At 37.8% G+C, this 15707-nt stretch overlaps 1 protein-coding gene across 6 annotated transcripts in view; it reads left to right on the forward strand.

The window, feature by feature from the left end:
- The window catches only part of cuedc1b (CUE domain containing 1b), a 52379-nt gene extending 36672 nt beyond the window's left edge, over window positions 1-15707 (forward strand). For all 6 annotated transcript variants that reach the window (XM_039622615.1, XM_039622614.1, XM_039622619.1 and 3 more), the window contains 2 exons: window positions 11172-11241; window positions 13273-15707. In XM_039622615.1, coding sequence (XP_039478549.1) covers window positions 11172-11241; window position 13273 — 71 coding nt within the window. In that variant the 3' untranslated portion in view covers window positions 13274-15707. The remainder of the gene's footprint in view (window positions 1-11171; window positions 11242-13272) is intronic.

Below are 15707 nucleotides of genomic sequence, written 5' to 3' on the forward strand. Positions count from 1 at the left end.
AAGAGGGAGCTGAGTGTAAAAGCGAAGCTCTCAATTTACCGGTCGATCTCGTCCCGACCCTCACCTATGGCCACGAGCTGTGGGTAGTGACCGAAAAAGAACGAGATCGCGGATACAAGCGGCAGAAATGAGCTTCCTCCGAAGGGTGGCTGGCCTCTCCCTTAGAGATAGGGTGAGAGGTTCGGCCATCCGGGAGGGGCTCAGAGTAGAGCCGCTGCTCCTCCACATCGAAAGGAGCCAGTTGAGGTGGTTTGGGCATCTGACAAGGATGCCCCTGGGCGCCTCCTGGGTGAGGTGTTCGGGCATGTCCCACCGGAGGAGGCCCAGGGCAGACCCAGGACGCGCTAGAGAGATTATATCTCACGGCTGGCCTGGGAACGCATTGGTGTTCCCCCGGATGAGCTGGAGGAGGTGGCTGGGGAGAGGGAGGTCTGGGCTTCTCTGCTTAGGCTGCTGCCCCCGCGACCCAATCTCGGATAAAGCGGATGAGGATGGATGGATGGATGGACTATGTTTTAGCAGAAACACTGCAATTTCTCTCAAATACTATGAAATAGCAGTAATACTATGATTTGGCAGAAATATTACGTTTTAGCACAAATACTATTACAAAGCAGAAATACTATGACTTAGTAGTAATACTATAACATAACAGAAACTATGATTTTGCAGACATACTATGTTTTTTTTCACAAATACTACAATTTGGCAGAAATACTATGTTTTAGCATAACTACTGAGATTTGATTGAAATACTATGATTTAGAAGAAATACTATGACTCCATACAAATACGATGCTTTGGCACAAATACTATGATTTAGTACAAATAGTATGATTTGGCATAAATACTATGATTTAGCAGAAGTACTATGATTTTGCACAAATACTATGTTTCAGCACAAATACTATAACAAAGCAGAAATATTATGATTCAGCAAAAATACTGCAACCTAGTAGAAATATTATGATGTGGTACAAATACTATGGTTTAACACACATAGTATGATTTGCTGAAATACTATGATTTAGCAGTAATGCTTTAATATAGGACAAATATTGATACACACACACATACACAGAGTGTAAAGTGAACAGGGGCTGTTAAGAGTCTGAGCTTGGTATATCTAGGTCAGTCAAATTAGCTGCACCTGCTGTAATCAGCCCTTACACACACAGACACAGAGAGAGTGTATGAGTCTTCTTCAGTGTATTTCTGACATTCAGGATTCCCCTTGAACAAATGGCCATAATTTCCTAACTGTAGGGGCTAGAACAGTCATTCTGACACCGTTTTGTTCAGAAGAGATGGGGGAATCTTAAGGTCTTCATAATTCATAATTAAAGTATAAATTTTTAAAGATATATGACTTGTAATACACTGTAACTGAGGAGAGGCGAACCAAAAACTGCCTTGACTTGCCCTCAAACAACGTTTTGTAACTCTAAATCTATATCGAGCATCAAAATCATTCTTTCCCCATAAGAAACAGCAGGGTTTGGTGAACAGTCATGGAAATTTTCAGGGTTCTGTTAAAATCCATCAAAAAGATATGATGAGAGAAAAAAGTGCCTCATTTCCAGAGTTTGAAATCTGAAGAAATCTCAGCGAGGAATGAATTTCCTACCCTCAAAGAAATGTAATTCATGGCCAAACGGTAATAGGTGAGAAAAAAATTCTTGAATTGTGAGCATCAAGAGTGTCTGAAGATATATTGGCACAAGCCTCATGTCTTAAGTTTGCTTCACTGATGAGATATGCCGATTTGAAAATGCGTCTCATTAGAAAATTCCAGTGGTGATTTTGAACAAACTCTCCATTGACTGTCTATGGAGAGTTTTCAGACTTTGTGTTGCTCTGAGGAGATTTGAAAAAAAATCTGTAACTCCCACAACAATGATAGTGACATTTTCTGAAAGCCAGCAAAAATACCTATGTTTTGATGTATAATTTGTGGGGATTGAGAGGAAATTGAGCAAGTAGCAAGAAGTTGTTCAGACAAGAAGAGAAATTTCAGAAAGGACCAGTGTCCACTCTAAGTTAATTGCATAGCAACCATAACAACGCATGTATTTTCTGAAAAATCACAATTTTGCAACTGAAAACTTAAAGAGGGATAAGATTAAAACGGTAGAAGATATGAAAAAGCTGAATCATTCATGAATAGCCTAATAAGTTGAGAACATTTTAAATTTTGAATGGTTATTCCACGTGAAAGTATGAGGATGTAGTTAAGTTTCAAAAACAAGTAAGTTTTAGCAGAATTGTGGAAGTTTTCCATTCATTTCAATGGGACAAAAAAAAGGAAAAAAGTGTAATATTTTAAAAAGTATAATAGTAATAAGTACCAAAAGTCATAGCAGGCATTAGCAGAAATAGCAGAACAATTTAGAGTTTGAACGGAGAAAATAGCACAAAAACAGAGGAAGTAGTTAAGTGCCGAAAAATGTACGGAAGCAACTAGAATATAGTGGAATAAAGAACTAGAAAAATTTGCATTTCCTGCGAAAATGCTGTGTGGATGCTGTAACGCTGAAGCTGTCTGCTGAAAATAGCTGAAAAAGCTAAAAAGTAGCAAAAAATTGTAATAACTTTGCAGAAGCATAAGAACTTAGCAAAAATGTAAATACTTAGCAGAACTGCAATAATGTAAAGAAAACATAATACTCGGCAGAAATAAAATAACCTAGCAGAACTTAGCAGAAATATTGTCAATTAGCAGAAACATGATAACTTCTCAAAAATACAGGAATTCAGCAAACATGGTATAAGATTACAGAGATACTTTATTTAACCAAAAATACCTAAACATTGCAGAAATACTGTGATTTAGGACAAATACTACAACATAGCAGAAATGCTGTGATTCAGCAAATATACTATGCTATGGCACAAATAGAATGAATATGCTCAAATACTATGATTTTGCTCAAACACTATGATTTAGCAATAATACTAAGATTTGGCAGAAATACTATGCTTTGGCACAAATACTATAATTAATTACAAGTACAATAACATAGCAGAACTATCAAGATTTGGCAGAAATACTATGTTTTAGCAGTAATACTATGATTTGGTAGAAATACTATAATTACGCAGAAATATTATATTTACCTCAAATCCTATAAAATAGTAGAAATAGTATGATTTAGCAGAAATACTGTATTTAGCACAAATACCGAAAAGTAGCAGAAATACTATAATTTAGCAGAATAGTAATAACTTACACAATTAAAAATATGGACGCATATTGAAACACAAATGCACAGAGGGACACACACACACACAGGATCTAATCCAGTCAACCAGTCTAACTATATTCAATTTAAATCCTACAATGAGATGCTGCCAAAAAAGGGTAGGGTTCTCTCTCTCTCACTAAACACACACACACACACACACACACACACACACACACACACACACACACACACACACACACAGACACACACACAGACACACACACAGACACACAGACAGACAGCAGCAGCAGCAGCAGCAAGTGAACAAACAGGGGCTGTACAAACAGTGTTTCCTGTATGTTTCTAGGTGGGTCAAAAAGCCTGGAGCTGCTCAATTTGAATCCACCAATCAGAAAGGCTGTGTATTTTTCCCGCCAAAACAGGTGCACCCTTACACACATGCAGGAACAGAGAGAGAGACCGGTTCTTGCTGTCTATTTTCTCATATTGAGGATTCCCCTCAAACAAATGGCTGTAATTTCCTAACCGTAGGGGCTAGAACTGTCATTCTTATACAGTTTTGTTCAGACGAGATGGGAGAATCTTCAAGTGTTGTCTATTTAAAAGAGAAATATGAATTTTTAGAGATATATGACATGGATGATTGGTTGGCTTAGAAGCCATGAAGGCCCCAATATGCAAAATTGAATGTCTCAGCCCTCAGATATGATTGGCTGGTTGGGAAGCCATGAAGGCCCTGATATGTAAATTTGAATGTCTCAGTCCTCACAGAGGATTGGCTGCCTGGGGACCTGGCAGAAATATATAGAAATCGTATGATTAAGCAGAAATACTACATTTAGTAGAAATACTATGTTTTAGCACAAATACTATAAAATAGCAGAAATACTGTAATTTAGCAGAAATACTATATTAAGCACAAATCCTATAAAAAGCAGAAATACCGTACTATGATTTGGTAGAAAAACTATGATTATTAGAAATACTATATTTGGTAGAAATACTATGTTTTAGCAGAAATACTATATTTAGCACAAATCTTATAAAATAGCAGAAACAGTATGATTTAGCAGAAATACTAAAAAGCAGCAGAAATGCTATGATTTAGCACAATAGTAATAACTTAAATGGAAAAATTGGAAAAGCAAAATGGACAGCTGGAAAAATGCTGAGCATGCAAAGGGTCTCTCAAATATACTTGTTCAATGAAAAATAATCTGCAAAAAAAATTATAACAGCCTGCAGATACACACAATCACAAATATGGACACATATGAAAACACACATGCACAGAGAGACACATACACAAGATCAAATTCAGTCAACCAGTCTAAATATATTGAATTTGAATCTTACAATGAGATGATCCCATAGAAAGGCTTTCTCTCTCTCTCTCTCTCTCTCTCTCTCTCTCTCGCTCACACACACACACACACACACACACACACACACACACACACACACACACACACACACACACACACACAGGGGCTGTTAACAGCATGTGTCTAGGTCAGTCAAACAGCTGTGAGCTCCTCAATTTGAATCCACCAATCAGAGAGGCTGTGTACTTTTTCCCGCCAAAAAAGGTGCACCTGCTTACACACACGCAGCATAGAGAGAGACATGATTTTTGCAGTCTATTTCTCATAATGAGGATTCCCCTCAAACAAATGGCCATAATTTCCTAACCGTAGGGGCTAGAATGGTCATTCTTACACTGTTTTTGTTCAGAAGAGATGGGGGAATCTTCAAATGTTGACCATTTATAATTAACATATGAATTATTAAAGATATATGACTTCTAATGCACCATAACTGAGGAGAGGAGAAGCGAAAACTGCCTTGACTTGCCCTCAAACAATGCTTTGTAACTCTAAATCTATTTGGAGCATTGATATCATTCTTTCACCGTAAGAGACAGCAGGCTTTGGTAAACAACCATGGAAATTTTCAGGTCTCTGTAGAAATCTATCAAAAAGATATGACGAGAGAAAAAAGTGGTTCATTTCCAGAGTTTGAAAGCTGAAGAAATCTGAGCGAGGGACAACCCTCAAACAAACGCAATTCATGGCCAAATGGTAATAGGTGAGAAAAAGATTCTTAAATTGTGAGCGTCAGGAGTGTCTGAAGATATATTGGCACAAGCCTCATGTCTTGTCTTCGCTTCGTTAAGGAGATATGGCGATTCGAATATGCCTCTCATTAGAGAAATCCAGCGGTGATTTTGAACAAACTCTCTATTGACTTTCTATGGAGAGTTTTCAGACTTTGTGTTGGTCTGAGGAGATTTGCCAAAATTCTGTAAATCCCACACAAATGATAGTGACATTTTCTGAAAGCCAGCAAAAATACCTACGTTTTGATGTATAATTGGTGGAGGTTGAGTGAAAATTGAGCAAGTAGCAAGAAGTTGTTCGAACATGAAGAGAAGATTGAAAAAGGACAAGTGGCTCACTCAAAGCCAAGTGCAACCATAACAACGCATGTATTTTCTGAAAAATCACAAAGATGAAACTTAAAACTTAAAGAGGGATAAGATGAAAACGGTAACAGGTATGAAAAAGCTGAATCATACATGAATAGCCCAATAATTTGAGAACATTTTAAACTTTGAATGGTTGTTCTAAGTGAAAGTATGAGGAAGTAGTTAAGTTTCAAAAACAAGCAAGTTTTAGCAGAATTGTGGAAGTTTTCCATTCATTTCAATGGGACAAAAAAAAAGCATAAAAAGCTTAATATTTTAAAAAGTATAATAGCAAAAAATACCAAAAGATATAGCAGGAATTAGCAGAAATACCGGAATAGTTTAAAATTTGAATGGTAAAAATCGGACAAAAATTGTGGAAGTAGTTAAACAGCAAAAAACGTACGGAAGCAACTTGAAGAATAAAGTATAAAGAACCAGAAAATTTGCATTTCCTGCGAAAATGCTGTGTGAATGCCTTGTATTGGAATCTGCTGAAAACAACTGAAAAAGCAGAATTATCTGCTGAAAAGAGGTGTAGACACAGAAGTGCTTGCTGAAGATGGCTTTATGTGTAAGGGTACACTGAAGCGTGTCAGGAAAGCAGAGTGCATGCAAGCGGAGAAGATGTGTAGCAACTATCACAGGTAGGACTCGAACCTCTGCCACCGGGTCTCACGGCAGCTGCTCAACCCTCTGAGCCAAATGAGGTCTGGTCACAAACAAAGATATGATGAGAGGAAAAATGTGCACTGTGGAGCACAAGCTGAAATTATCAGAAAAGAGGTGAAGAAGGAGAACTTTGTTCTGAAAAGAGGTGAAGAAACTGAAATTTGTGCTTAAAACAACTGAAAAAACTGAACTTGTAGCTGACAAGGGGTGAAGGAGATGAAATTTTTACTGAAAAGAGCTGAAAAACTGAAAATTGTGCTGAAAAGAGGTGAAAAAAGCTGAAATTCTTCTGAAAGAGCAGAAGAGGCTGGAACTTTTCAGCTACTCATTGAGCTAAACTGGTTCTCACGTAACTGAAAAAAGGTGAAAAAGCTGAGAATTCTAATAAAAACAGCAGAAGAGGCTGAGATTTGTGCTGATAAGAGGTGAAAACGCTAAACTTTCTACTGAAAAGAGGCAGAACAACCTGGTTCTGCTCAATTTCAGTCCACCAATCAGAGGTACTACTTCTGTCTGCTTCATCAGGCTGTGTACTTGTATGTATTTCTGCCATGGAGCGTTAACAAGAATCTGAGGTCCATATTAGAAAAGCTGCTAAAATCATAAAACTTTGCAGAATTGTAATAAATTAGCAATATAAATTACAGGTCTGTGATAGTGTATAAATTTGAAGTGGAAAAAAAAATATTGACCAAGGTGGATTTGAACCCACGACCTTTGGGCTGCAGACCCGTGTCATTACCAATTGCGCCACCTGAAAACCAGATTGATGACCAGTCAGAAATAGATCGCGGTGAGAGGCGAAAAACGCCGTTTTTTTGGAGTTACAAAACGTCGTGTAACTCAAAAACTAGGAGGGCTAGCAGCATAATTCTTGTACTGGGTGAATCAGCGGACTTTGGTGTATTTTGACTGCGATTTTCATTGTTCTTTGTACCTCCGTCGCGGAGATATGACGAGAGAAGAAATGGCTTCATTTTCGGAGTTTGAAAACTGAGAGGAGGACAGATTTCCACCCCTCAAACAAACGTAATTCATTGCTCAACGGTAAGATAATTGTAAAAACTGCTTCCACTGTGAGTGTCAGCAGTGTCTGAAGGTATATTGGCACAAGCCTCATGTCCTAACTTTGCTTTGTTAAAGAGATATGGCGATTTGAAAATGCCTCTCATTAGAGAGTCCCAGCGCTGATTTTGAACAGACTCTCCATTGACTTTCTGTGGAGAGTTTTAGGACTTTGTGTTGCTATGAGGCAATTTGATAAAAATCTGTAACTTCCACAACAGTGATAGTGACATTTTCTGAAAGCCAGCAAAAATACCTACGTTTTGATGTATAATTTGTGGGGGTTGAGTGGAAATTGAGCGAGTAGCAAGAAGTTGTTCAGACATGAAGAGAAAATTCAGAACAGACCAGCGCTCACTCTGAGTTAATTGCATAGCAACCATAGCAACGCATGTATTTTCTGAAAAATCACAATTTTGCAACTGAAAACTTAAAGAGGTATAAGATTAAAATGGTAGAAGATATGAAAAAGCTGAATCACTCAGGAATAGCCCAATAATTTGAGAACGTTTTAAACTTTGAATGGAGTTTCTAGGTGAAAGTATGAGGAAGTAGTTAAGTTTCAAAAACAAGCAAGTTTTAGCAGAATTGTGGAAGTTTTCCATTCATTTCAATGGGACAAAAAACTGCATTAAAAGCTTAATATTTTAAAAAGTATAATAGTTAAAAGTACAAAAAGATATAGCACGAATGAGCACAAATAGCTGAATATTGTGAAATTTGAATTGAGAAAATAGCACAAAAACTGCGGAAGTAGTTCAGCGGCGAAGAACGGAGCAACTTGAAGAATAAAGTATAAAGAACTAGAAAAATTTGCATTTCCTGCGAAAATGCTGTGTGGATGCCTTAACGCTGAAGTTGCCTGCTGAAAAAGCTGAAAAAGTTGAAAACTTGCAAAAAGTTATATGGCAGTGAAGAAACTGAAAATTCTGCTGAAAACAGGTGAAGAAGCAGAAGTTTTTTTGCTGAAAAATGGTGAAAAGCAAAAAATTCTACTGAAAGGGGTAAAGACAGAGAAATTGTTGCTGAAAAGTGGTGAAAAATTTTTTTTGCCATGAGCAGGATTCGAACCTGGCCCTCATAGTCTCACGGCGGCTACTCATCTCACTGAGCCAAAGTCACTCTCAATGAGTCAAACTCATTCTCACAAAGAAGAGGTGGAGAGACGGACAATTCTGCTGAAATGAGCAGAAGCTGCTGAGAATTGTGCTGATAAGAGGAGAAAAGGCTGAAAATTTTGCAGAAAAGAGGTGAATCAGCAGGATTTCTGCTGAAAAGAGGTAAAGAAGCAGAAAGTTGCGCTGAAAAGAGATGAATCAGCAGAATTTCTGCTCAAAAGAGTTTTTTCTGAAAACAGCTGAGATTTGTGCTAATAAGAGGAGAAAAGGCTGAAAATTTTGCAGAAGAGGTGAATAAGCAGAATTTGGGCTGAAAATTCTGCTGAAAAGAGTTCAATCAGCAGAATTTCTGCTGAAAAGAGTTCTGCAAAACTCTTTTCAGAATTCTGCTGAAAAGATGTTTTTGCTGAAAATAGCTGAAAAAAGCTGGGGTTTGTGCTGAAAAGTGGTGAAAAAACTGAAAATTTTGCTGAAAAGGGGTGAAAAAGCTGAAATTGAGTTAAAAAAGTTTAACTGTTAACTGAAAGAAATGTTGCCATAAGCGGGATTTGAACCCGGGCCTCCCAGTCTGAGAACAGCAGCTCATCTCACTGAGCTAAAACATGGCTCAGCCTGGCAAGCAAAACTTGTGATCACACTGATAATGTGGTCCCACTCAGCAAAATGGGCCAAAAACTGGTATAAAAAGCTTAATATCTGAAAAAGTATAAAAGTTATGAGCACCAAAAGATATAGCATGCTTCAGCAGAGGGAGCGGAGCAGTTCAAAGTTTGAATGATGAAAATCGGCTGAAAACTGAGGGAGTAGTTAACCAGCAAAGGTCGGAGCAACTAGAATAATAATAAAGTATAAAGAGAAACAGGAACTCAATAGTGTGGATGCCTTTGAGGGCATCCACACAATAAAGAGAAACAGGAACTCAATAGTGTGGAAGCCCTTTGAGGGCATCCACACAACTATGTGCTGAAAGGTGAATAAACTGAAAATTATGGTGAAAACAGTTGAAGAAGCAGAATTTTTTGCTGAAAAGAGGTGAAAAGCCAAATATTCTGCTGAAAAGGGGGAAAGATGCTGATATTTGTACTGAAAAGAGATGACAAAGTTGAACTGTGCTTCCATAAGCTAGATTCGAACCCAGGCCTCCTGGTCTCAAGGTGGCTACTCATCTCACTGAGCTACTGGTTTTCAGATAACTAAAAAGAGGTGTAAAAGCTGAAAATTCCACTGAAAACGGTTGAATAAGCTGAACTTTCTGCAGAAAAGAGGTGAAAAACTGACAATTCCCCTGAAAATAGGTGAAAAATCTGAAAATTCTGCTGAAAACAGCTGAAAAAACTTAAAATTCCACTGAGAACAGGTGAATCAGCAGAATTTCTGCAGAAAAGAGGTAAAGAAGCAGAAGGTGGCGCTGAAAAGAGGTGAATCAGCAGAATTTCTGCTGAAAACAGGTTTCTGCTTAAAACATCTAAAAAGGTGGGATTTGTGCTGAAAAGGGGTGAAAAACTGAAAATTTTGCTGAAAAGGGGTAAAGAAGCTGAAATTTGTGTGGAAAAGAGTTAAAAAAGTTTAACTGATAACTTAAAAAATTGTTGCCATAAGCGGGATTTGAACCCGGACCTCCCAGTCTGAGGACTGGTGCTCATCTCACTGAGCTATAACACAGCTCAGCCAGGCGAGCAGAAATAAGTGACCACATTGATAACGTGTTCCATTCATTTCAATGGGCAAAAATATTGCAAAAAAAATTCAATGCCTCAAAAAGTATAGAAGTTATGAGAACCAAAAGTCATTAGCAGAAATAGCAGAATTTAAGATTTGAACAGCGAAAATCGGATAAAAACTGTGGGACTAGTTCCACAGCAAAAAACGTACGGAAGCAACTAGAATAATAAAGAATAAAGAGAAACAGGAATTCAATAGTGTGAATGCCTTTGAGGCTTTACAGCATCCACACAATAAAACTGATTTGATTTGATTTGAAACTCAACATTAGTGAAGCAGTGTGGCATCATCTTGATAGAGAATGGAACAAAAGGAAGCCAACATCCAAAGAACTTTGGAATATCTTTCAAAAACCCTGGAAGAATTATTCCCTGGAAAAATTACAAGAAAGCTTTCCCAGAAAGGTTCAGGCAATATTGAAGAACAAAGTGATCTTACCAAATATTGACTTTCAAGCTGGTTAGAATTTTACAAACACAATTGTAACCTTATACGTATACTGCATTTCCAATTATGTTGGGACTTATTTAAATACATTTCTACACCTATTTGTCATTTCCCCAGCACAATATAGAGAAGTTATGGGTGGCTCAAGACTTTTGCACAGCACTGTAATACATTTACCCTTGCTGAAACACATTCAAATGAAATGAAAAATGAGTAGCCAATTTTGTTTTGCCTTTGTTTGGGAACACTGTTGTCCGTCTTACCCTAACCCTAACCCGACCTAAATTTTGCACTGGAGGTAGAGCAGGTCTTCTACTAATCACAGGTTATACATCCTTGAGTAAGATACTAACCTTGAGTTGCTCTTGTATGCATCAATCGGAGTATGACATTGTGTGAATGTTGGATAGAAAGCACTTTTTAAGTTTTTTTAGGTGCACATGTAACTGTTCATTTACTTTTGTGTGTGTCCAGAGGAAGATGGCCAGCCTAGAAGAGCAAACACTCAGGAAGAAACTGAAAAACGCAGTGAGCCAATATCATGGTAAGATAATCTTTTGTTATTTGTACAGTTCTTAAATGAGTCTATGTATAGTGGCCCCTTTATATATCTTGCATCATGATTTGGGCTGGGTAGCGATTTCAATTTCTATAACTGATTTGATCCAGCTTCGATTCAATTTTGACTCAGACAGTCATAAATATTATTAAAAAAATATGGATATGTACTGATAAACATATTGGTATGTATAAAAAAACAAAGCTGACACTTGTGCGACGGTAACTGAGGATAAAACATAGAAAAATCTAAAGGAGATTTTTCTGGCCTCGCTTTTTATGGCAGATAAATATTCTGCAATAGATCAAAATCTGAAGAAAACCATGAATCAACATATGAACATTAACTGATGCTGGTGAAGTGCTGAAGTTTTATTGGAGACATAGCTAAGCATTTTACAAGTTGGGCATAACTTGTAAAAGTTTACATTTCTTCAGTATTGAACAGCAGAACAAAACAAACAAAAGCAAAACAGCGGCTGATGGCACTGAACACAACGGTAGACCGGTGCATAATAAGCGAGTGAATAATACAGAAACAAGAGATCCTTTTTTTTTTTTTGTTAAAATTGTAAACTGGTCTCAAAACACACTTGGAGAGAGTGAGCTGTGCAGGTGCGATCTTATCATGGTGGAAGCAAAGCAGCAAAAGTAAGAGGGAATTAATGACGATGTTTATCAAACATGAAGCGTAGTTTTGATCTTCCTTTGCAGCTGGTTCAGTGAATTTTGGTCAGAGAGTGATGAAACCTGCAGCTTCATGTGAGATGTCGGCTTTCAGCACTTGACAGCAAGTCCCCATACATGCCGTCGAGTGGGTTTACATCTTTGTGCCGAATCCGTTTACTTCCTTTACGTGCTGTTTTAGCTGTTTGGCGGTTGTGTAAGTAGTTTTTCGAGCTTTAACCTGAGATTTCTAGCGTTTCTGGCAAAATGCATTTATATTTAAAAATCAATTCAGGATTTAATGAATCGATATCGCATTATTCAAACTAAAACCAATTTGAATCTGGAAAATCACTTTTTTTTAAACCCACGCCTAATCATGATGGAGAAGATATTCTGTGACCACATTTCCAGTTGCATGGGGACAAATATGTGTCATCTGCAGTGGTATCTACATCCAACTGTCCTGAAAGGTGGGACCTGTGTCCAAAATGACACATGCACAACTGCTTCTTCTCACCCATAATGGGAAACACCACCACCTCCACAGGGGCATTCAGTCTTTACAAGAACTGCCGTAGAGGTGGATAAAAAAGATGCTTCTTTGAGAAGAATACTGTTACGGACTCTCAAGATCAAGGGTGATGGGCAGAGGAGTGGGAGAGAACTATGTGCAGGACATATATGAGGAGACAGTGGGAAGGAGCGCAATTAGAGTGACAGATGGGTTAAAGGTAGGGTTGGTATGTGATGTTATGATCTGTAGTGGGAATAGAAAGCAGATGAGAGTGTTCCTGGAGAAATGGAGGTATACACTGGAGAGACTAAATTAAATTAAATACTTCAGATCAACCATTTAAAGTGTCATAGAGTCCAAAAGAGGGGTGAAGAGAAGAATGCAGGCAGAGTGGAGTGGGTAGGGATGAGCAACAGAGGTGACTTGTGACAGAAGGATAGCAGTGCAGAGAAAGCGACCAGCTATGGTGTATGTTTCTGAAATGTTGACATGAACAAAAAGGAGGCTGGGTGGGAGGTGGCAGAGCTGAAAACATTTTAAGGTTTTCATTGGGAGTGATGAGAAATTAGAAAATGATTATATCAAAAGAAACTGCTCAGGTTGATTGGAGACATAGAGAGGTAGGGCTGAAGTGGTTTGTGCAGAGGAGGGATAATAGAAATATTGGACAAATGATATTTAATGCAATCTTCTGTGATCGCTTAAACTTTTTAAAAGCTTCTTAAAAAAGAAAAAGGGGGGGAAAAGGCATAGACAAGGTTGTGTTATTGTTCTTTTTTTTTCATATTTTGTTTTGGTATAAAATCTTAATCATCTAGACTCTTGGCTTTTCAGATCCTCCCGTGCTGCTCCATATCGGTTTCCAAGGTGACTACAGCATGACCCATGGGCAGTGGTTTTCTAGTTTGTGTTGTTCCTACTTGCTCCTGTCCAAATCATCTGAAGAGTTAAGACACCCGTACCCATCCCTGAAAGAGGAATCAGACTGTTCCCTGCCACTGGGCAAAAACTTTGTAAATGCATAATCTCTGTGTTCTAACATTTTATTGATATATCATTTAAACATAAAGGAACACACGTTATTCCTTACAGTATTTGTTGATGACTTCTTTTAATCCACTGTGGAGGAATACTAGCGTAGTGAAGCTCTTTCCATACAAACCCTTCTCCAGTCCTGTACGACAGCATACTAGGCATTTCAAATCCAAAGTGTGAACATGCATCTTTATATACACTAAACCATGTAGGGCTTTTTTTTTGCTTTTTTTTTTTTTTACCTCATTTTCTCAAGCAGATTGTAATATTTAGCTTTATGTAACTGAATTTATTTGGTGTACAAATATTGTGGTTGTCTGTGGCTGCCTAAATGTCAAAATGTCACCATGGACAAAATAACCATTAGGCTATGTTTTTAAAGAATGGTGTTCTGGCAAATAAGGGTGTTGCAGGGTATGGAGCAGTTTACTAGTTGGTTTTTTTTTGCTTTTTGTTTGTTTGGCAAGGTGAAATTTTTCAGTTTGCGTGGTTGTCTATTTCAGTAGTACTGTAGGCACTGTGCTGTTCGAACATTAACCCAGGGTGACCAAGCCAGGGAAAACATCAGCATCTTATTAGGCTTAACTGGTACACAAAATCCTTCACATACATTATTGTCTAACCCAGTCTGAATGCAAATTTGTGGCTTTTAGGCTATGGGCATTTAAAGGTAAAATGACAGGAATGACTAAATTTGACTAAAATCTTCACAGTCACCCCTCCCCATTGAGTTTGGGCTTTGATTTTGGCATTTGTCGTTGTTGCCATCTTGTTTTATTTTATTTTTAATATATGATCGAAACCCAACAGTGGAGATGGGAAGTTATCAGCTAATACTACCTAGTTTAGTTGGCGAGGTTCATCCATTAATGACTTCAATGTCAATTGGGATAGCAATTGTTGCTAGTGAAAATAACAAGATGTACTCAAAGGAAAAAGTGAACACTGAACAAGACATTTTTGTAAAACTTGTAATTTGTGTATAGCAGCAAATCACTGACTGCCTGGAAGGTAGGACCAACAACCAATATGTTGAAATATTGGGAAGTTGATGAGGGTTCTCATCTTGTTCACGGCTTCACTTTGGTAGCTTGAACCCGACGCACATTCCACCCTTATCGTGTGAAGCCTGTTATTGGTAGGTGACAGAGGAATCAGGTCCTAATTAGGTGCCAGGTTTCCAAAAATCTTCATGCAAGATCATTTTTTGTCTTTATTTCCTGAAAGAAAGCATATTTACAAGTGATGGTTCTACAAACAATGAGATGGTTGTGATTTCTGTCGTGATGGGTGGGTGGGTTTGCGAAATGTAGTGGCTGAACAAAATGACAACAGAAAAAATGTTTATGGGATTTTCATCTTCATCTTTCTACCGTTTTTATTTGCACATGTAGCTGTGAACCTAGTATGGATTAATAATTGTAATGTTGGGAAGAACAAAAGAAATCAAACAATATGTAACTGCTTAAATTTAACAAATGGGTCTTAAAAAAGTATTGCAACCAGTTTGATGACCTGGTGATACCTGTTTTCTCATCATTGCATGATAAAGTAATCAGATAAAATATTCAGATGTGATTCAAGGATTGAACTTATATTTGGCACCTTGTCCCCTGAATCCTTAATATGAGGTCCAGAGATCTTGATGCGCATGAAGGAGGCCATAATTTGGCTTAAAAACCAACTTAAATCTATCAGAGAGCAAGCAAGAACTTTAGCAGTGACCATATCAGAGATGTGGTACATTCCTAAAAAGCAGGAATGCACTGGCCACAGAAGACAACTAAAGTGGATGCTTGTTGTACTCTTTCTTTGGTTCAGAAAAACACAACATCTAGCCATCTGCCTATGATTGTCATTGTCTACAATCAAGACATTCCTTCACGAATGTGAATACAGGTTTACAACAAGGTCCAAATACTGGTTACACTCAAGAGCAGGGAGTTAAAAATTGAAAAAGCCAGAAAACCTCTTACGGAGCCAAGAGGTCTTCTCTGGGGAAAAATACAATCCTTTCCTTTGGACAGATGAAATCAAGATGAACTTGTACTAGAATGATGGGGAAAGGAAATTATTGAGAAGGTGACTGCAGTGAATGCTGATAGAAACAGTACAGGGAGTGCAGAATTATTAGGCAAGTTGTATTTTTGAGGAATAATGTCATTATTGAACAACAACCATGTTTTCAATGAACCCAAAAAACTCATTAATATCAAAGCTGAATGTTTTTGGAA

The sequence above is a fragment of the Oreochromis aureus genome, linkage group 14 (genome assembly GCF_013358895.1).
Source record: "Oreochromis aureus strain Israel breed Guangdong linkage group 14, ZZ_aureus, whole genome shotgun sequence".
NCBI classification, from domain to species: Eukaryota; Metazoa; Chordata; class Actinopteri; order Cichliformes; family Cichlidae; genus Oreochromis; species Oreochromis aureus.